This window comes from Terrapene carolina, unplaced genomic scaffold (genome assembly GCF_002925995.2).
Source record: "Terrapene carolina triunguis isolate 2854851 unplaced genomic scaffold, T_m_triunguis-2.0 Scaffold49, whole genome shotgun sequence".
Lineage (NCBI taxonomy): Eukaryota > Metazoa > Chordata > Testudines > Emydidae > Terrapene > Terrapene triunguis.
The window spans coordinates 4,315,126-4,337,922 of NW_020664400.1; the positions used below are offsets into that span (position 1 = coordinate 4,315,126).

Sequence of the window (22,797 nt, forward strand, 5' to 3'; positions counted from 1 at the left end):
GCTCAGCTCTTCCATGGTCCATTGTCTTTGTTGATGAGCCATCAGCACTGTCTAGCTTCTTCATTGTTGTACCTGAAAGGCTAACTGTGGGTGTTTTCACTTACCTATCAAAACTGTATAACTTCACATACAGTCCAACAGGATATTAATGTTCAACAGGTCAAGAATGATACCTTACAAGGCATACTTTGTACAAGGTGCTACATGATTATATCATCGTATTACTATGGTGAATGTGGGGTACAGTGTCACAGTGGGGATTAGTTCTTTGCTGCACTGTGGGATCTTATGGGGTCTCCGTTTTTACAAGGTGTGACAATGCGGAACCCAACTGAGAGTGCCAACTCAGGACAAATTGCTCAAAAAAGGCAGTTACAGTCCAAGGCTGGGGTTTTTTCCACCTCTAAGGCAAACCAAACCAGCCAGACTAAGAGGACTTCGGTCTCACCCCACTGGCTAACCGCAAGTCTCACAAGCAATCTCCTTAGACACTCCAGTTTCCCAGTATCACCACCAGTGCTTCTCATTATGGGGACAAATGGTTATGAAAACCAATACCCAAGTAAAAGAAAAAGGTTCTCCTGATCCCAAAGGACCAAGCCCCAGACCCAGGTCAATATACAAATCAGATCTTACCCACAAATCACGCTGTTGCCAATCCTTTAGAATCTAAAATCTAAAGGTTTATTGATAAAAGGAAAAAGATAGAGATGAGAGTTAGAATTGGTTAAATGGAATCAATTACATACAGTAATGGCCAAGTTCTTGGTTCAGGCTTGCAGCAGCGATAGAATAAACCGCAGGTTCAAATCAAGTCTCTGGAATACATCCCCCGCTGGGATGGGTCCTCAGTCCTTTGTTCAAAGCTTCAGCTTGTAGCAAAGTTCCTCCAGAGGTATGAAGCAGGATTGAAGACCAAATGGAGATGAGGCATCAGCCTTATATAGTCTTTTCCAGGTGTAAGAACACCTCTTTGTTCTTACTGTGGAAAATTACAGCAAAATGGAGTCTGGAGTCACATGGGCCAGTCCCTGCATACTTTGCTGAGTCTGAAGGCATATTGGCCTTCTCTCAATGGGTCCATTGTATAGCTGATGGTCCTTAATGGGCCATCAATCAGGCTAGGCAGAGCTAATCCCAGCTTGTCTGGGATGTCACCCAGAAGCATAGCATAAGTTTGCCATACAGACAGTATAGAGCCAATATTCATAACTTCAACTACAAAACTGATACACACATATAGACAGCATAATGATAACCAGTAAACCATAACCTTGTCTTAGACACCCCATTCGACCCCCTTTATACAAGATTTGGGTGCCACTACAGGACTTTGGTTGCAACAATGATCTATGTGGTCCCAGTTTATGTCAATAACGTCACACAAGGCTAAACATCATACTAATAGAACAGGCACAGTCTGTCCTAGATTTTCTTGGACAGCTACACTTCTCTGGCTTAGTGAGCACCCTGGCCCTAGTTCAATGCTGCAAGTGTCATCATTAGGAATGGGTTAGTCCCGAAGTTTCACCTTGTTCCAAAGAGCTTCTTTCCCTTGGCAAGTCTTTTTCCTTTAGCAATTCATTCCTTGCACATGAGCAATCTATTCTATCATCCGTTTACTAGGGATAACTGCTGGCTACCTCTGCTGTTACCTGGGGTTTTCAGAACCCCCAACAGGGACAACTTAACTATTTCACTCCAGGAAGTGTTAGGAATAAATCAACAGGAACACAGCAATTCCAGCTGATAAGATTCATGCAAGTAAGTGTGCTTTATCTAAAACTGCAGTTTATCAGATTTAAGCACATAACCAATAGGTTTAGAACATCTCAGATGTAACTAACAGCAGGTTCGCAGTGGCCAGTTGCTCACCCACTGGGGAGAAAGGGTGTCAGGAAAAACATTTCTCAAGATGTCTTCAGAGGACTGCTCCAAAGTACACTCTATTCACTAATCTTTTATAACTAACTTCTACAAAACACACAGGTCATAATGACCCCAACTGGATCATCACTTTTCCTAACTTTTTCAATAAGCTTTTAATATCAGAGCCGTCTAGATTCGAGCTTTTCGGTCTCAGTTGTTTGTTTGTCCCTTCCTCCCATTCTGATTAGCAGAAACTGCCAGCTAGATATGACCTTGCTTCTGAATACCTGTCTCCAAATTAACCCTTAACTATGTAGTGGTCTATTTCATTAATTCAGGATGGCTGAATGCATATAATATGGTTGCAATTAGCTTAATCACATTCTGGGCTATATAAACCCTCAAATCCAGGGCAACTCTGTAGCTTTTTACTGGAAGCTTCATTTACAAGAGCTGAATGATCCATTTGAGCTCCCAGTGAAGTCTGACTTCCACCTCTGAACTTTTGAACCATCTCTGTACATGATATATAGGGGCTCTCACCCTGCTTGAGGGACAAAAAATGCATAGAGCAGAGGTGGGCAAACTACGGTCCTCGGGCCACATCTGGCCCTCAGGCCCCTCCTGCCCGGCTCCTGGCCCAGGAGGCTAGCCTCCAGCCCCTCCCCTGCTGTTCCCCCTCCCCCACAGCCTCAGCTCACTGCGCTGCCGGCACAATGCTCTGGGCAGTGGGGCTGCGAGCTCCTGGGGCAGCGCAGCTGCAGAGCCCGGCCTGACCCGGTCTCTGTGCTGTGCAGGGGCGTGGCTGACTCCGCCAGCCACCAGTGCTCCAGGCAGCGCGGTAAGGGAGTGGGGGAGTGGGGTGGGGTTGGATAGATAGCAGGGGAGTTCGGGGGAGTGGTCGCGGCGGGGCTGTGGATGGGGGTAGGGCAGTCAGAGGGCAGGGAACGGGTTGAATGGGGGCAGGGGTACCAGGGGACAGTCAGGAAGGAGGGGGGGTTGGATGGGGTGGTGGGGGGCAGTCAGGGGACAGGGAGAAGGGGTGGTTGGATGGGGCAGTCAAGAATGAGAGGAGTGGTTGGATGGAACAGCGGGGTGGCAGTCGGGGTAGGGGTTACAGGGGTGTGTCGGGACAGGGAGTCGGGGGGGGTGTCCGGGATGGGGGGGGCGGCTGGGGGGGGGGAGTCCGGGGGCGGACGGACGGACTGGGCCACGCCTGGCTGTTTGAGGAGGCACAGCCGGCCCTCCATACAACTTCCGAAACCCGATGCGGCCCTCAGGCCAAATAGTTTGGTGGCCCACCCCCCTGGCGTAGAGAATGCTAGGAAATACTGCTTGCTGAGTCTATTCTTCTCGAGGGGAAAGTGTTTCTGATCTTGTGGAAAGCTTCAGTCCATCTGTACAAGGACCAGGCTCCTTTGCAGTTGCCTCCCCCTCCACGGGCAGTTTGGCTTCCTAAAGAGCAGCGCTGGCATTAATGGCTGCCCCACTGTGCCCCCTTTTCCCTTCTCTCCTCCCCTCCCCAAGAAAAGATCTTTGCAATCCCCATCAATGCTTTCACTTGGATTCCTGCCGAGCCTAGTGGGCAGCATGAAGAGCCCTTACCAGAGAGAAGGAAAGAGTATACAGTGGAGCTGCTGTCCCGTTCCCGGCCTGGCTTCTCTGAGTTTTGTTTCCTTGGCCAGGGAGTGTGGGGCCCATTGCTGGCACCTTTGGGGAATCCTATTGTAACATGGCTGCTGCTGGGATAAATGAAGCCAGAAAATGCTTTGCTGGCCTCGTAGGCTGTGTATGTAGCAAAATACTAGGTGGTCCTGGCCTCTTCTGTAGCAGGGCCTTGGCACTGACTAGCACAGTCTTTCCTCTGTTCCCACCCCAGGTCTGCAGAGGAGATGAAGCACATGGAGGAAGTCTCCAGGCTGTTCCATGGCAGCGGGGGAGAGCACCAGAAGCTGGGTCCCAAAACCCATGTGGATATAACAGCCACTCGCGAGGAGCATCCCTGGGAGATGGTGATGGACAAGAAACACTTCAAGCTGTGGAGGCGTCCAATAGAAGGGACCCACCTGTATCAGTACAGAGGTAATTCCTCCATCCCCCTTGCCTAACCATGTGTGTTGTCAGTCATGGTATGATGCCTGTTCAGATGCTGCGCGGTGTGCCTGGCTCTCAAATGCTGAGCAGAAATTCAGCGTGGCCTGTCCTAAAACCTACTTCCTTCTTCCTCTCCTGACATCACGCTGCTCCCTCTCCCAGCTTCTCACTGGAATTCTCTATCCTCCCCCATATTGTCCCTCTTTCCGGTCACGGCCTCTCCTCCTCTCTGTAGTGTGATTCCAGCCCTGATAGCAGCTTCTGGAAAAGACCTTTCCCATGTGATCCCACTGAACTGAGATACAAACTGGCTTATACCTGTGGTCTCAAGACTTTCCCTTTATTGCAGTGTTTGGGACATATACAGATGTGACTCCCAGGCAGTTCTTCAATGTGCAGGTGAGTGTTTCTGGGCCCATCTCTCTAATTCCAGGATGCATGATGTGTTGGAAATAAAATACAACTCTCTACCCACAGCACTTAACATACCATCCGCAGAGAAGTGGCAGCCACTGCATGCAGGTCCCAGGGCTTTCTTTGTTGTGATGCCCACCGGGGGATGATTTGCTCTGTATTAACAATCCACCTGTAGTGCACCTGGCAGTGGGCCTATTTGGCTTTACAGATGTATACAGCTTCTGCTCACCTCCTGTTAGCTTTATGCCCTGTTTGGCTGGTAATCTCTTTAGGATCCGTCATTAAGTAAATCCCTCGTATGAACCTCATGCTCCCTCTTCACATTTATTACCTGGTATGTCTCTTCTGGTGAATCAAAAATACTTGGCAAAATAGAGCTGCTTAAACTAGTTGAGACTCTATTTTCCTCCATGGTAGCCATCCTGGTCCAGCAGATAGGGCATGGCATTTGGATTCAGGAGACATGAATTCTGGATAAAAGATGCTTTTCCATGTAATGCATAATTAGACTGTGAAACCTGCTGTCATAGGATGTTGAGGCCAGAAACTCAGCAAGATTCAAAAAAGGATTGGACATTTTATATGGCTAGCAAGACTATCCAGAGTTGCAATTGTTAATGCTGCCAAACCCTTCCTTAAACCCACACTGCTCTCATATCCCACCTCACTGCTGGCACAACCTAGGATTAGAGAAACAAGGTGAGGGAAGTAATATCTTTTTTTGGACCAACTTCTGTTGGTGAACGAGAGATGCTTTTGAGCTGCACAGAGCTCTTCTTTAGGTCTGGGAAAGGTACAAAGTGAAGTTGACCCGAGGTTACATTGACTTACAGCTACCACAGTAATTAAACTGCTTTTGCATGTCCACACTACGCTCCTTGTGTCAGCGGTGCGCATCTTCACCAGGAGCGCTTGCACCGATTTAACTATCAGTGTGGGGCATTGTGGAACAGCTTCTGAAAGGCAGCAACAATCAATGCAAGCAACTCAGTGTCTACACTGGCACTGCATCGACTGAGGCCATTTCCACACTTACAAGCGTTCAGCAGCACAGCTGTACCGATGCAGCTGTGCCGCTGTAAGGGCGCTCGTGTAGCTGCATTATGCCGATGGGAGAGAGCTCTCCCGTCAACGTAATAAAAGCAGCTCAATGAACGGCAGTAACCATGTCAGCGGGAGAGCATCCAGAGGAGCTGTGAAATTGACAAGACAGCCAACAGCCGATGTGTTCATAACCACATGACCGCAACAGTAAACAGGGGCTGTTGAAAAATGCTGCAAAATACTGTCAGAAGACCATGGGAATACTGAGACACAAAATAATGCATTATGGGACGTTGCGCCCACACCCATGATGAGCTGCGATCCACTCCACCTTCCCACAAGTCCTAGCTGCAGAAGGTGGCGAGCAGCACAGTGCGAGAGCGCCAAGTGTGGACTTGCTCTGCTGACAGAGGGAGTGTAGTGGGAATGTGCAATAGCGATGTTGTTTAAAGCACTTTTTGATCATAGACATAAGTTTTGTTGACACTACTCTGTAGTGTAGACAAGGCCTTAGATTGACGTAAGTTGCCTTACATCGACCTAACTAGTGTAGACCAGGGATTAGTGTCACAGTTAAATACAGGGTGGGACAGATTGTTTAGCATAAGTAGTTAACACAGATTGTAAGAAACAATTCAAAGTGAAGTGGCCTGTTAACACCTCTGCATTCACAGAACAAAAGGGGTGGGGGGGTTAGTGGATTACAGCTTGTTGTAATAAACCATAAATCCAATGTATGTCTTCAGACTGTGATTTTTTTTAATGTCTAGTAAAGTTATGAATTTAAGATCCCAAGCTCGTATTTTGAAGGCGTTGTGCAGGTTTTCTTTGAGGACAAGGACTGAGAGGTGAGATATGGAGTGATCATTTTGTGAAAAGTATTTGTCTACAAGTGATGCAGTGTTTTTTTTACCATTTTTCTGTGAGAGTGGAATGAGAGTGGGTCACCAAGAAGATTCTAGTATTTGCCTACAACTTTTTCTGTGTGATGGTCTGTCGTAGGCCTCTCAAGTCTGCCTCTAGGGCCTTCTATCCCCGGTCACCCTCGAGAGCGTCTGCTTCCCAAAGCAACGTTATAGAGGGGGAAAGCTATAAAGCCCTGTGTCCCTGCTGCAGTAGCCATCCCCTCCACTGTGTGTTTCTTCCCAGCAAGAGTATCTTAGGGGTCATAACTTCCTGTAATACTGCCTGGCTCCCAAAAGCAGTGTTTATTTTTGGTGGGTAGAGCTTGGCTTTTCCACAGTATAAGGAACTGCTCATTTGTCTGCCTTTATAGGGTGGGGAAGAGGGGTACCTCCTCCAGCCATAACCTCGACGATACAAGAAACGTGCTACAGCTTCACCCCATGACACAGTTGTCATATATGTTCTTCCCTTGTTCCATAGCTGGACACTGAGTACAGGAAGAAATGGGATTCACTGGTCATCAAACTGGATGTGGTTGAGAGAGACCTGACCACTGGCTCCGAGGTGGTTCACTGGGTAACTCACTTCCCGGTGAGTGTTCCTTTCTCCTCCCTCCCTCTCTCACCCCCCCCTTGCTTTCTTATGGCCTGTCTGGTGTTAGAAGGGACTGATTTGCATGTTTTTGTTCTTTTAGTACCCGATGTATTCACGGGACTACGTTTATGTTCGGCGGTACAACGTGGACCGGGAAAACAATCTGATGGTGCTGGTGTCACGGTATGGATCACTGACGCAATCTAGCTATTCCTGCCACACCTTGCGCCATAGTGTGAGGATGGGGTTGTCCTTAGACTCACTGTCACTCTGACAAAGATAGCATTGGCATTGTTTCTTTTGTAGGCCTTGCTCCTTTGCCATGCTTTTACCTGGGTCAGTAAGTTGTTATAGTTGCTGCCAGCCATGCCTATAAATCATTAAGTTTGTCTGACACTTCCCAGTATAAGACCTTGTTTTCAAATTTGCTGTGCTGGGTGTCTGCCTCAGAAACCGTGCTGGTTCAGCTGTTTCTGAGAATGAGGCTTGGGGACAACATTTTGTAGTATTAAATTCTGATGACCTGTTCTTTGAAAAGCTCTTGTGCTCCTGCATCTTTGAAGAGGGACTTGAAATCTGGCAGGAAGGGTGGACTTTATATCAGGGATGTGCCTTTTCCGGAGCCTGTGAAAATCTGCCCTAATTTGGCCACGTTGTAACTCTTTGAAAAATCTTAGTTCACACATGCTCAGTAGAGAGAGACTTCTTTGATTTTTTTGGTAAGCTAAAATATCTGAAGATTTGATGTGCACTGCGCATGCTCCAGCATCTCTAGCTTGTAGTGCTGACCAGGCTCTACGTTTGCCATCTCCACAGTATGACTAAGCAATACCCAGTAGCCCTGGGCTGGAGGGAGTGGAGCTGGACTTTCCCTGTTATTGGCAGCTTTGTGCCAGGGTAGGGCTGGGCACCAGAACTGAGAGCAAGGAGTCTCTCTCTCCTGAGCTTTCAATGACCCTCGTGCCAGCACCCAGGCAGTGTGAAGGAGTAAGCCACATGACGCAAATGTGGTGGGGAGAGGGGAAGAGCTGGACCTGGGGGGGAAGGAAGTAGGCTGGAGCAAGAAGCTTTGAAGTGAAGGTGGGGAACAGACTGGGACTGGAGGCTGGCACAGGGGTGGGGACTGGGACTGCAGGGAGGAGACTGAATGAGAAATCCAGGGAGGGGGACTGTGGGCCAGTGGGAATGAGAAATATGTGGGAGGGTGGGGAGGGACTGGAGGCTGTAGGGGGGGAGAAGATGGGCCTGGGGAGAACTGTGAATAGCTGCGCAAGGAGACTGGGGATAGAGTCTGGAGGAGGTGAGGAGAATAGACCGAGACAAGGAGCCATGGGTAAGGACAGGCCTGGGAGGGGGACAGTGCAGAAAGGTTCAAACTTGGGTGCAGGGCAGGGAATGGGCAGAAGAGTGTTTCCATTAGAGCCTCAGTGCAGCCTTAATTCAGTCTCTTATGCTTATGCCCTAGCATATAGTCTCTAATTACATGGCTCTGTACCATCCTGCTTTTATACAGTGCTATTGACGTTTGCTGCATAGACCGTCAAACATGGTCCCTGCCCTGAGGCACGTCCAATCTAGGTTTGATGGCAGACAAGGGCATGGGAGTGAGGGAAGTTTAGATGCTTACAGATCAAGAGGTCACTCTTCGTTTTGCACTGTGTGCATCGTGTTCCACTTCTTCGTTATGTTGATGTGGGGGAGCTTGTTTGGAGGAAGTGGGCTTTGACGAGACAGTTGAAGAGGAGTGAGAAGGTCCTTTCAGGCTTAGGAGAGAGTGAGTGTGATGTTTGTGGGAGGAGAGCATGAAGGAATCTGGAACTGGCTGAGCACAAGGCCCAAGCCTGGTGCTCGGATTCTGCTATGGCTGCGCGAGCCTCCTGCCCAGCAGTCCATGGACGCCTCTGCTCTGCTGGCTGAAGGATGAGCGATGTTCTTGATCCAGTAGTGGAGGAAAGATTGAGAGCTTCACAGGGGGATGTGGCTCCAAAATTGGAAAGGCCGGGGCTTCTCAGGTCCCTTGTCAGAAGCCCTTCTGTCATATCTAGCGTGGTGAGGAAGAGCCCAGTGTCTGGATACCACTGGGTTAGGAGAGAATACTGGAGAGGGCTATCTGGTGTGTTACATATGTAGCGATACCTGGTTCATATACACACAGACACTATTTTAAAATGCCTTATCAATGGCAGGGGAGGCAGGGTGGATAATAGGGCAGGTCAGTTTCCTGTTCTTCCACAGACTGCCTGTGTGAACTTGGGCAAGTCACTTCATGTCCCTGCCTCAGTTTCCCCATTAGTAAAATGGGGATGATATTGCCCTCTTTTGTAAAACACTATGAGTTAGGTATTACTATAAATGGCCTGTTGGAGCCTCTCTAAATGACTGCAAAATGTCAAGAGGCTCTCTGAGAATAGCTTGGGTTCTCACCGTTGCGGAGAGAGTCTATATTTTATCATATGTGATGACTAGTACAGGCTGTCAGCATCTGTCCATTTAGACCCAGGTCTGAAGCTAACCTCAGGAGGGGTTATAAATACCCTTTCCCATCTTGCATATATTCCAGAGCGGTGGAGCACCCAGGCATCCCAGAAGATCCCGAGTTTGTGCGGGTCCGAACCTATGAATCCCAGATGGTTATCCGACCACACAAGACATTTGATGAGGTGAGTTCCTGGCCAGTCTGGAAAACCAGGGGAACAGTCACCTGTCGTTAAGGCCTCCCCAGTGGAACCCGAGTCAGGACAGTAGCTCTTCTGAAAGGTGGTAACTGAATGTGCTGTCTAAAGCTCTGTGGTCTGCAGCAGCTGCACCAGGGATACCAGCTCTAAGTATCAAGGGGAGAGCTGTGTGGATTCGCCTAGCCCTAATGACAAGAAACCACTCTGACGGGACCCAGGATTGTGAGGCCCTGCACAATTGCCTGCTTTTAGCATAAGGAAGTCTTGTCTGTGCTCGCTGAAACCACCAGCCTCTGGCAGCACAAGTACAGCCTTCTGGACCCCGCAAGTCTTGTGCTGTATGTACAGGTAGCAATAGGCACGCACCAACCCGAGTGCTCCAAGTGTTCCCTGCAGTGTCCAGCCCCTTATCCACTGGACACTCTCCGAATTCCCAAAGCAACAGGACACACCAGCTTGTCAGATTCAACTCAGCTCTTAGCTTAACACCGCAGGACTGAGTTATATTTATAGTGAAAACAAGAATAAAGAACAGAGAATCAAGTGATACTGAGTAAAAATTTTGGGAAAATGGTTACATATAAAAATAATATTCTTTCTGAAGACTAAACTTAAGTTACTGTCTTGTCTAAAGAAGCTTTTCGCTCAAATTTCTCTCCAGCTTTTTCAGCCAAACCTAGCTGAGATCCCACTTTCATGAAGCAAATTCGCTGTGCACTTATGCTGGAATCTGTCACCTAGGAAGTGTCGTCTTTGTCCCCCAAATACAGTAGAACAAACCTGTGATATGCACCTATAGATGGGGTGTGTATTCTCTCTCTCTCTCTCTCTCTCTCCCTGTTAGTTTCTTTTTGACATTTCTTACAATCCTTCATTAGCATTCAGTTCAGATTGGTGATAGGTGGCTCATTGTAAAACATTCAATTCTTAATTTGCATTTAAGCAGACAGGTAAACATCTCTTGTCTGACAGAAAACTTGTTTTTCACCTTTTGTTGGTGACCGGTGCCTAGCTATTCTTTGAGAACATATTTTCAGTATATATGGATACTGTGCAAGGAGTTATGTATACATACATTTTACAATTACATTGATGACCAGAGTGACATAGGCTTTTATTACATGATGCTCTCTTGGTGAGCTACCATGTACATTCCAGACTCAAGAGATTTCTGTATCCTCCTTGCCAGTTGGCACCAAGAGATTCCTGGGTCACAGCCACAAAGCTGTGACTTCCTTGGTGTCACCTTGGTTTTGCTATTGAGCTAAGTACCCAAAGTCAAAGGTGACAGCTTAGCCAAGATTTTCATAGATTCCAAGGCCAGAAGAGACCACTGTGATCATGTCCTCTGACCTGCATAACACGGGCACTTTTTCAAAGTGTTGTGTTCTGTTCTGTTACTTTTGAAAATGACAGGTTTTTGGGTGCCCAAATTGAGACTCCTCCTAAGTGCTGAGCACACACCCTCTGAAAATCAGGCCCCTTTAAGGAGTCTCACCCAAAATCACTAGTCACTCTTGGAAATCTTGACCCTTGTGCTTCAACCACCTGGGAGTAGCTTTTATGTGGTCTTAGCAGAATACACAGCAGCCTAGATCTGCCCCTTAGACTCTGGCTGGTCAACCTGTGTAGCAGCTAGCTGATTGGAACCAAGATTTGAGAGTAATTCCCTCCCATTTGTATTTTATGCTCTTATTTCTGAACCTAATATCTCTAATTTTATTGCTGTTAAGAAGCCTTTAGAACAATACATATCTGCTGCCTCTCTCAGATCCTCCTGCTCAGGGTTTTGTAGCGTGGTCAGGGTAAATGACACGTTTAACACTTCACAAACTAACCCTCAGCTCTCCTGGGAAGGAGCTGACTAAATATGCTGTCATCATATGGGTTCATATGGAAAAATGAAGCAACTCAAGACACTTGAAGCTGGGGTTAAATCTGATGATTTTCATACTCTGAGCCCTGTGCTTGCTTCCTCCATCTCGTGTCTGTCTTCGTGTTTTTGTGGGTCTCCATCAAAGCACTGCATGTCAGCCTTCTCTTACCCCAATTGAAGAGAGACTGGAGGAGGAAAATGTTTCAGACTTAAAACATATAATGCCAATAGTATCTGCAGAGACTCTAGTCAGGATTCTGATGCATTTGCTTTCAATCCTCATGCTTCCTGGTTATAAGTGGTAGCCAGGAAGAAAGTTCCCTGTGTGGTATAGTGTTGTGCAACTAAAACACCTTCCTGTGAGTCATTCAGCACTGGAGGCTGGCTGAGATGGGGGCTTTATCTGCCCCGTTTAGGTAGTGGCTTTGTAAGATCAGCCCTGGTTGCTGAGAGGTTCCTGTGACAGGTCAGGTATCACTAAACTTATTTCTCTTGCAGAACGGCTTTGATTACCTGCTGACGTACAGCGACAATCCACAGACAGTGTTCCCGCGCTACTGTGTCAGCTGGATGGTCTCTAGTGGTGAGTTGCTGGCTCTAACCCTTCGCTATGGTGTAGGGATGTAAAATAGTAACCGGTTAACCAGTAAGCATTAGTCTTACCAGTTAACCCAGCCTAACCGTTAACCCCCAGCCCTTGGCGGGCCGGTGCAGCTGCAGGCCCGTCGCGCCAGCCAGAGCAGCCCCAGCCCTGCGGGCCCCTCTCCATTTAATCAGTTAACCAGTTAGCTTTTTAAACGATACTTACATCCCTATTCTGGTTTGGGAGTCTGGCTCCTTTGAGCAGCATGAGCCCTCTGGCCTCCTTGTTTCTGGAATGAAAGCAGTGGGAGGGTGTTTTGTGGAGAACCTTGCCTGTGTTGGTCAGATAGACCTCCTCTTTTGGGGGACTACAGACAGACTTCAGTACACAAACTAGAGATCTGGCATGGGGGATCTGGGGAATGCGTGGTGAAGAGCCTCAGACTTTTCTGTTGGTTTCTCTATCCCTATGGCGGGGGGGGGTGCACTATGCAGGGGCTTCAGTTTGAAGAGCCTGAGAAAGATAACTGTATAGGAGAGCTGCCCAGCGGTGCCGATTCTCACTGATTTCCCTTGACCAGCAATCAAGGGGAAATGGGACTTGGGAAGCTTGTCCGTGACTTCTTGTCTGTCTGACACTTGAGGGGATTTACCTACTTTCCCATCGTGGCCTTTGTACCTCCAATCCTTGCACTCTGGAATGGCGTTCCTTCCCCCTCGCACCAGGTGATCTGCCCACCCCAGGGGCAGTTAAAGGCACACTGCCAAGGTTGAGACCCACAGACTGGAACTTGCCATTAAAAAAATCACTACTTGTAAGATCAGGAAGAAGCTGAACAAACTCTCATCCCCTCTGAAACGCCTCCCAGGATGACCCTCAGAGCACTCGAATGTCTCCCCTTGAGAGTGGGTGAAAACATAGAAGCTGCCTGCTCCTGGGATTGGAGTGGAAGGGCTCTGCAACAGGTGACTTATCCCCGAACGCTCTGCTCTGCTCAGAACCTCTGAGACACAATCCATCCGTTCAGTAGCTTAATCAACCCACTGCCAATTAAAGGTCTTTAGTTTCGCACCCCCAGACTCTATCCACATAGGCCCGAAAGCCTGTGTAAAATGGATGCTCTAAAGCTTGGGCTCTTTCAGACCACCAGCATGAGGGAGTGCTAGAGACAAGGACCTTAATTGAAAACACCTTGCCACCAGCTGGGTCCTGCTTACACCAAGGTCTATTAGGTTGAGAACCTCTACTGACGTCATCTGCAGACCATGGCAGCGCATCTTCTCAGCAGCATGGGCTACAGTAAGCAGAGCAGGTCTGGCATCCACTCCCTATGGTGGCTTCCCATCAAATAGCAAGCATCTGCACTATAATAAAATGAGATCATGTAATTAAATACTATTTCCCCACGGTACCCATCTCCTTCAGTTCAATGTTTCTCTTGATCCCCCTCATTCAATATATGCCCTCAGGCTTTGCTTACCACACACCATCCAAAACCTGCACTGGATGGACCCAGGACTTGGAATTTCCTCCTGGCTGTTTCTATGGTGCTCTTACTGTAGTATTTGAGTGTTTCACAAACGTTAATGAGTGTGCCTTCACCACCCCCTTGTGAGAGTAGGTGATGCTGGTATGCCCATTTTTGCAGCTGCAGCACAGAATAAGACCAAAATTGCCAAGTGTTCACTAATTTTGGGTGCCCAGCTTGTGATACCTAAGGGTTGGTTTTTTTTTTTTTTTCCCCCCCCCCCCCCCCCCGAAATACTTAGCATTTTTATAGCCCTCTGTCTGATCAAAGAACAACTCTGCTCCACTTCCATTGCAGTTCTGCCCATCTGGACCTATGTGTCTCCTAGCACCCAGAAAAGGAGGAGTAAACACACACCACCTGACTTTTGCAACAAGTGAGGCAGAGGTCCTACAGACAGCCTCTGTCACTACACAACCCTGATTCATTCCCAGAGCACAAGGTCTGGGTGCTCTGGGAAAAAATAGTATGTGATCATGTAACCAAAAACAATCCTAATACAGACACACAAGGGGGCAAATGAAGGTTTAGAAAAGCTATTTAGAAAAGCTGGATGAGCACAAATCCATGGGGCCGGATGCGCTGCATCCGAGGGTGCTAAATGAGTTGGTGGATGTGATTGCAGAGCCATTGGCCATTATCTTTGAAAACTCATGGTGATCAGGGGAGGTCCCGGATGACTGGAAAAAGGCTAATGTAGTGCCCATCTTTAAAAAAGGGAAGGAGGAGGATCTGGGAACTACAGGCCAGTCAGCCTCACCTCAGTCCTGGAAAAATCATGGAGCAGGTCCTCAAGGAATCAATTCTGAAGCACTTAGAGAGGAAAGTGATCAGGAACAGTCAGCATGGATTCACCAAGGGCAAGTTATGCCTGACTAACCTAATTGCCTTCTATGAGGAGATAACTGGCTCTGTGGATGAGGGGAAAGCAGTGGACGTGTTATTCCTTGACTTTAGCAAAGCTTTTGATACGGTCTCCCACAGTATTCTTGTCGGCAAGCTAAAGAAGTATGGGCTGGATGAATGGACTATAAGGTGGATAGAAAGGTGGCTAGATCATCGGGCTCAACGGGTAGTGATCAATGGCTCCATGTCTGGTTGGCAGCTGGTATCAAGCAGAGTGCCCCAAGGGTCAGTCCTGGGGCCGGTTTTGTTCAATATCTTCATTAATGATCTGGAGGATGGCGTGCACTGCACCCTCAGCAAGTTTGCAGATGACACTAAACTGGGAGGAGTGGTAGATACGCTGGAGGGTAGGGGTAGGATACAGAGGAACCTAGACAAATTAGAGGATTGAGCCAAAAGAAACCTGATGAGGTTCAACAAGGACAAGTGCAGAGTCCTGCACTTAGGACGGCAGAATCCCATGCACCCCTACAGACTAGGGACCGAATGGCTAGGCAGCAGTTCTGCAGAAAAGGACCTAGGGGTTACAGTGGACGAGAACCTGGATATGAGTCAACAGTGTGCCCTTGTTGCCAAGAAGGCTAACGGCATTTTGGGTTCTATAAGTAGGGGCATTGCCAGCAGATCGAGGGATGTGATCATTCCCCTCTATTTGGCATTGTTGAGGCCTCATCTGGAGTACTGTCCAGTTTTGGGCACCCCACTACAAGAAGGATGTGGAAAAATTGGAAGGAGTCCAGTGGAGGGCAACAAAAATGATTAGGGGGCTGGAGCACATGCCTTAAGAGGAGAGGCTGAGGGAACTGGGATTGTTTTTTCTGCAGAAGAGAAGAATGAGGGGGGATTTGATAGCTGCTTTCAACTACCTGAAAGGGGGTTCCAAAGAGGATGGATCTAGACTGTTCTCAGTGGTACATAAGAATGGCTGTACTGGGTCAGACCAAAGGTCCATCTAGCCCAGTATCCTGTCGGCCGACAGTGGCCAATGCCAGGTGCCCCAGAGGGAGTGAACCCAACAGGCAATGATCAAGTGATCTCTCTCCTGCCATCCATCTCCACCCTCTGACAAACCGAGGCTAAGGACACCCTTCCTTACCCATCCTGGCTAATATCCATTAACGGACTTAACCTCCATGAATTTATCCAGTTCTCTTTTATACCCTGTTATAGTCCTAGCCTTCACAACCTCCTCAGGCTAGGAGTTCCACAAGTTGACTGTGCGCTGTGTGAAGAACTTCCCTTTATTTTAAACCTGCTGCCCATTAATTTGATTTGGTGGCCCCTAGTTCTTGTATTATGGGAACAAGTAAATAACTTTTCCTTATTTACTTTCTCTACATCACTCATGATTTTATATACCTCTATCATATCCCCCCTTAGTCTCCTCTTTTCCAAGCTGAAAAGTCCTAGCCTCTTTAATCTCTCCTCATATGGGACCCGTTCCAAACCCCTAATCATTTTAGTTGCCCTTCTCTGAACCTTTTCTTATGCCAGTATATCTTTTTTGAGATGAGACCACATCTGTACGCAGTATTCAAATGTGGGTGTACAATGGATTTATACAAGGGCAATAAGATACTGTCTTATTTTCTATCCCCTTTTTAATGATTCCTAACATCCTGTTTGCTTTTTTGACCGTCGCTGCACGCTGCGTGGACGTCTTCAGAAAACTATCCACGATGATTCCAAGATCTTGATTCATTGTAGCTAAATTAGCCCCCATCATATTGTATGTATAGTTGGGATTATTTCTTTCAATGTGCATTACTTTACATTTATCCACATTAAATTTCATTTGCCATTTTGTTGCCCAATCACTTAGTTTTGTGAGATCTTTTTGAAGTTCTTCACAGTCTGCTTTGATCTTAACTATCTTGAGCAGTTTACTATCATCTGCGAACTTTGCCACCTCACTGTTTACCCCTTTCTCCAGATCATTTATGAATAAGTTGAATAGGATTGGTCCTAGGACTGACCCTTGGGGGACACCACTTGTTACCCCTCTCCATTCTGCAAATTTACCATTTATTCCTACCCTTGGTTCCCTGTTCTCAATCCATGAAAGGGCCTTCCCTCTTATCCCATGACAACTTAATTTACATAAGAGCCTTTGGTGAGGGACCTTGTCAAAGGCTTTCTGGAAATCTAAGTACACTGTCTATTGGATCCCCCTTGTCCACATGTTTGTTTGACCCCTTCAAAGAACTCTATTAGATTAGTAAGACACGATTTCCCTTTACAGAAATCATGTTGACTTTTGCCCAACATTTATGTTCTTCTATGTCTCTGACAATTTTATTCTTTACTATTGTTTCAACTAATTTGCCCGGTACTGACGTTAGACTTACCGGTCTGTAATTGCTGGGATCACCTCTAGAGCCTTTTTTAAATATTGGCATTACATTAACTATCTTCCAGTCATTGGGTACAGAAGCCGATTTAAAGGACAGGTTACAAACCCTAGTTAATAGTTCCGCAACTTCACATTTGAGTTCTTTCAGAACTCTTGGGTGAATGCCATCTGGTCCCGGTGACTTGTTACTGTTACGTTTATCAATTAATTCCAAAATCTCCTCTAGTGACACCTCAGTCTGTGACAATTCCTCCAATTTGTCACCTACAAAAGCCGGCTCAGGTTTGGGAATCTCCCTAACATCCTCAGCCATGAAGACTGAAGCAAAGAATCCATTTAGTTTCTCCGCAATCACTTTATTGTCTTTAAGCACTCCTTTTTGTATCTCGATCGTCCAGGGGCCCCACTGGTTGTTTAGCAGGCTTCCTGCTTCTGATGTACTTTAAAAAAACATTTTATTACCTTTTGAGTTTTTGGCTAGCCGTTCTTCAAACTCCTCTTTGGCTTTTCTTATTACATTTTTACACTTAATTTGGCAGTGTTTATGTTCCTTTCTATTTACCTCACTAGGATTTGACTTCCACTTTTTAAAAGATGCCTTTTTATCTCTCACTGCTTTTTACATGGTGGTTAAGCCACGGTGGCTCTTTTAGTTCTTTTACTGTGTTTTTTAATTTGGGGTATACATTTAAGTTGGGCCTCTATTATGGTGTCTTTAAAAAGTGTCCATGTAGCTTGCGGGGATTTCACTTTAGTCACTGTACCTTTTAATTTCTATTTAACTAACCCCCTCACTTTTGCATAGTTCCCCTTTTTGAAATTAAATGCCACAGTGTTGGGCTGTTGAGGTGTTCTTCCCACCACAGGGATGTTAAATGTTATTATATTATGGTCACTATTTCCAAGCGGTCCGGTTATAGTTACCTCTTGGACCAGCTCCTGCCCTCCACTCAGGACTAAATCAAGAGTTGCCTCTCCCTTGTGGGTTCCCGTACTAGCTGCTCCAAGAAGCAGTCATTTCAAGTATCGAGAAATTTTTGTCTCTGCATTTCGTCCTGAGGTGACATGTTCCCAGGCAATATGGGGATAATTGAAATCACCCACTATTATTGAGTTCTTAATTTTGATAGCCTCTCTAATTTCCCTTAGCATTTCATCATTACTATCACTGTCCTGGTCAGGTGGTCGATAATAGATCCCTAATGTTATATTCTTATTAGAGCATGAAATTACTATCCATAGAGATGACAGAACAAGGAGTAATGGTTTCAAGTTGTAGTGGGGGAGGTTTAGGTTGGATATTAGGAAAAACTTTTTCACTAGGAGGCTGGTGAAGCACTGGAATAGGTTACCTAGGGAGGTGGTGGAATCTCCTTCCTTAGAGGTTTTTAAGGTCAGGCTTGACAAAGCCCTGGCTGGGATGATTTAGTTGGGGATTGGTCCTGCTTTGAGCAGGGGGTTGGACTAGATGACCTCCTTAGGTCCCTTCCAACCCTGATATTCTATTATTCTTTGGTTGCTTTAATTCTGTCATTTCCTAACTGTTGAGTGCTTGACTTTGCATCTTTCACATTCTTTCAGTGTAGCTTTTTTGGGAAGTAACTTCCAAATTAAAAAAAAAAAAAAAGGCTGAAGAAACAACTTCTCTCACTGTAGAATCAGACTGACCTGCCCATGGGCCATCAGCAGGATTCAGCCCTTTGCAAACCCAGCCCTCTCCCACTTGAGCTGGCAGAGGGGAACAGTACAATTACTACCTCTTACTCCACGTGGACCTGTGCTAAAGGGGGATGGCACTTTGCCAGTGGTTTCACAGAAATTTGCTGACAGCAGAGGAGTCTGGAGCCTGAGAACTCCATGGTTTGATACCAGGTTTTGGGGAGGTATACTCTAGTGGCTATAGACCATTCTGTTCCTGTACCCCAGCCTGCTTGTTCCCCCTCTGCTCCTTCGCACCCTCTGGTTCCCATAACCCCACCACCATTTTCTCACTCGTCTATTTCCTGGGTACCAGAAGGGGGAGCCCTCAGCAAAGGAGAGACAGGCTCCCTGCCCTAGTTTCCAGTGGCATAGCAACAGTCAGGAGGAGCAATTGCAGGGCAAGTCCAGATCAGCCCCAGGATGGAGCAGACTCACTTGGGGATGACACATAGGGGTTGTGAGGGGATGGAGCGGTTCAGTGCAGATGGAATCTAGGGTGATTTAGTGAACTTCTCAAGTCTCTAAAGTGCAAACTGAGACTTCTTCAGATGCTTGCGATTTGGCCAAATTTGGATTAATTTTTCACAGGGACAGCACAAGTCACATCCCTAACACCACAGCATCTCCCCAGCCAAATTTCAAGACCCTGCTGCAAAGCATGGGCAGAGCTCCTCCATGAAATGTTTGGAAGACTGTTTTAACTAACCTCCTCCTCCGAAATGACTGAACAGTTTAGCTGAAACTTCCCAGACAAATTCAGCCGGAGGCAGACACCTGTCATGAGAAATTTCAACCCAAAGTGTTAATGTTTGGCAGATTTATACGCAACTGAAAAGAGGGTCTTGTAATGGAAAGTGTTGGGCAACCTTACTCTAGCTTCACATAGAACAGAATAGGAAGTTTACTGCCCCATCAAGTCCTCCTTGATTTGATGGCATCTCTGCATACACCTTCCTGTGAGTGTTCTTGTGTGTGCTTTCCCTCGCCGCCCCGTTGGCCCTGCTGTAGAGGAGGAAACTCGGCAAGTCACCTCACCTCACTGTGCCTCGAGATCAGTGTGTCAGTGATCGAGTTGGGAGTTCCTGGCTCCCACACTTATTCCTGCCTCTTAATTAGTCAGGGGGCATTGAGGCGCCTAGGTTTTGCGGGGATGGATGCTCACTTTGTGTGCTACACACTGGATGGATTGTTTTGGCGGCTGTTTGTGTTGAGGTCTGAGCCTGTTTCTGGAGCAGTCCAGATGTCCCCTCCCTGCACTTCCTTGGTACTCACTGTCACTGCCTTTCCTGCCAGGCATGCCAGACTTCCTGGAGAAACTGCACACAGCAGCTCTGAAAGCGAAGCGAATGGAGATCGAAGTGCGGGACTACATCTCTGCCAAACCCATTGAGAACAGCAGCAGCAGCGGTGAGGGGAAGGCGAGCATGCCTGGTGCAGAGCACAAGAGCGAAGACACCCACAGCCCTGCGCAGCTCGAGTACGCCTAAGGGCTGGTTGTGCCTCCTGCTTCAGTACCCTAGCCTCTGCTCCTGGATCCACGCAGCAGGGCCGATGGGGTGCTGTGATGTCAGTGTAGCCACTGGACCCTAGTTCAGCTATTCTCCTTTGACTCCAAACCCCTCCTCGCCTCTGTCTTCTGCTGCATGTGGGGAGAGGGGTCTCTCCCCTGTGTGAGCCTTGTTCCGAGCGAGGCCTGGCCATTGAAACACAACATTGTGTAATATCCTCTCTGTGCTGGTGGTTTGTCCCTGGTGAGGGGATGTCCTAGAAAAACACCTAGTCTCTGTCACAGTATGGACAACATCTCTCCCTCCTTCCCCCCTCCCCTTTGAGCTAGTGTTGGGCACAGATGCCACTGGCTCCTGAAGCTCCAGGGCAGTTCAGCTCTGCAGTGTCCGGGGCGGTGTGCAGAGAACCTTAGCCACAGGGTTGGTGTGCTGGTCTGCAGCCAGCCCTGAACGGGTCACGCGGGTGGGGGCAGGGGGGTGGGATCTGTGTTCAGTGACACTAAGTGTGTACTGCAGTGTGCCTCTGCCACATGAGAGGAGTGTTCCTCTGCTGGCCAAGTGCCTTTCCCCTGGAGCTGCCCTGGCCTCAGCTGGAAGTGGAGAGCCGTGCCTGGCAGGGGTGTGGCCGTGCTCAGTGTTGCCCACTGAAACAGGATGATGCCTCTTGGGGAACCAGCACCGCTGCACCTGTCACCATATTTTTGCCTGTGGTTTCCTGGTGGGAAGAATGAAGGACTTTTGGCTGCATTACTACCTGTAGCTCTGCGGGCTGGCGTGGGAGAGGGCCTTGGTATCGCTTGGGCAGGGAGCATGGATTAGGAGGCCTGGTTCAGCTACCTTCTTACCTCAGTGGCTTTTTATTTTGATTTTTCCCTGGGAGGGCACAGCTCCTGCTGCTGTGAATGCCTGTGCCACCATAACTAACAAGAGAACAGAAAACTGCCGGCTGCTGCCTCTTGTGCTGAGTTAGCCGCACCTCTGTCTTGTTGGATCAGACACACTCCTGCAATCATGGCCCCTACCCAGCTTCCCTTGTGTTGGGAGAGGGGAAGCTGTCAGGATGTAGCCAGGGTGAGGGTCACTGGCAGCACTTGCTTTGGTAGGGAGGGGTCTGGAGCAATCTAGGAAAATGGTTAAACCTTAACAAATGAATAAGCTCTTGTAGCAATGACCGAACTGCATATTGGGTCAGGCTAATTGCATGTGTTCACCCCAGAGGTTCCCGTTCTGCAATGTAGTCCTGGTTTGGATCTAGAGGAGAGACCAAGAGCGCTCCCTGTCCTGTGTATTTCTTGTTACCCAGAGTGTACTAGCCAGTGTGTTTCAGCCTGGTTCTCCTCGTGATAAGCAGAGCTTGGGAGAGGGGCTTCTCCCCGTGTCCAGTCCCCACCCGGGGGGGGGCGCCACACAGTCCAAATGCTCTTCCAGGGGGCTGAAGCCTCATGCTTTAACAGCCCTAACTGCACCATTACAGGGAAGGACTCCATGAATTCTCCTGTGCTGTAGGGAGCTGCTGCTTATGGCACTTGCCTAGTAGGGCTCCCCTCTCAGTGCAGGAGTTGCGGGGCTAGGGCCAGAGCTTTCTGCCACTTCCCGTTTGGGATATACCTGGTCCCAGAGGAAACAGAATTCTGTGCTAATAGCCCCCAGTGGTCAGGTTCCCCCACCCCACTCCCTTATAACATGCAGTTTGAAGTCCCATGTAGGACAGATAGCATGAGCCAGGTTGGCTCCCACAAACAGATCCTGCTGTGGTGCCAAAAAGCAACTCTTCCCACCTTCCCTTTCCTTCAAGGGCCTGGCTACCGCGTCGTACAGTGTGTGAGTGGGAGGGGGCTCGACCCTCAGCTGAGTGCAATCGAGGGCTGCTGTGTGTTGGAGGCCTCCTGGCTCCTCAGTTCCTGTTTGTGACTATTGGGGTCCATTAACATAGTCACTCTGGATTTGTTACAGCTTCACTCAAACCGGGCATTTCTATGAAAACGGATGTGTGAATAAACTTACACTGGGGCAAACCCCAATGGAGTTGCAGCGTCCTTGGGCTGAGAGGGGGAGTGTAGAGCTGGTGATGGGGTTGGCAGAGCAGAGCTCTCACCATGCCTCTGAGAGCAGCTGGAAGGAGTCAGTCGCCTCTGGCTCTGGCCAGCTGTTTCTCAAAGGTATGCAGGGCCCAGCTGAGGACGGGGAATGTGTCCTCCATGGCAGGACACGTGAGCATGGGGAACAACAGCAATTGGTTCACCCCGCTTGCCAGGAGTTCTAGATACAGCCTCGTACGTGGATGGCACATGTTCTTGCATGCCAGGTGGGTGGTGTCAGTTCAGGGCAACTGCACCTATATTCCCTCTCCAGGATCTGGAAGGGTACCCATTCTAGGGTCCCAGCTCCCCAGCTGTCCCCTCTTGGGCAGAGACCTGACTATCTCTCCCTCCTGAGTGGGGTTTTTCCAGCCAGCACAGTTCCCTGCCTACACTGCATTCTACAGAAAGCCAGATGGCCTAAGCAGGCCTGCATTGCTTTTCTCATCAGAGGCTGTAAACCGCAAAATTGCCCCAGACAAGTTACCACAGGGCTGTCTCTAAGCAAGTAGACTTATTCTTAAGGTAAAAACTACCGAGAAAACATGAAAAACAATAAAGAACCTATACACATGCTAATAAGCTTACTGGAAATTCCCTCCCCCCCCCCATCTCCACAAGGGCTCTGGTCGGTGTCAAACTTTCCAACTCTTCTAGAAGGGTTG

At 48.1% G+C, this 22,797-nt stretch overlaps 1 protein-coding gene across 1 annotated transcript in view; it reads left to right on the forward strand.

Moving 5' to 3' along the window:
- Positions 1-21,599, forward strand: part of LOC113407628 (stAR-related lipid transfer protein 7, mitochondrial-like) — a 36,287-nt gene extending 14,688 nt beyond the window's left edge. Inside the window, exons 2-8 of the mRNA XM_026656719.2 lie at positions 3,749-3,951; positions 4,313-4,362; positions 6,811-6,921; positions 7,025-7,107; positions 9,485-9,584; positions 11,974-12,058; positions 19,840-21,599. Of these exons, the coding sequence (XP_026512504.1) occupies positions 3,749-3,951; positions 4,313-4,362; positions 6,811-6,921; positions 7,025-7,107; positions 9,485-9,584; positions 11,974-12,058; positions 19,840-20,033 (826 nt within the window). The 3' untranslated portion in view covers positions 20,034-21,599. The remainder of the gene's footprint in view (positions 1-3,748; positions 3,952-4,312; positions 4,363-6,810; positions 6,922-7,024; positions 7,108-9,484; positions 9,585-11,973; positions 12,059-19,839) is intronic.
- Positions 21,600-22,797: the final 1,198 nt, after the last annotated feature.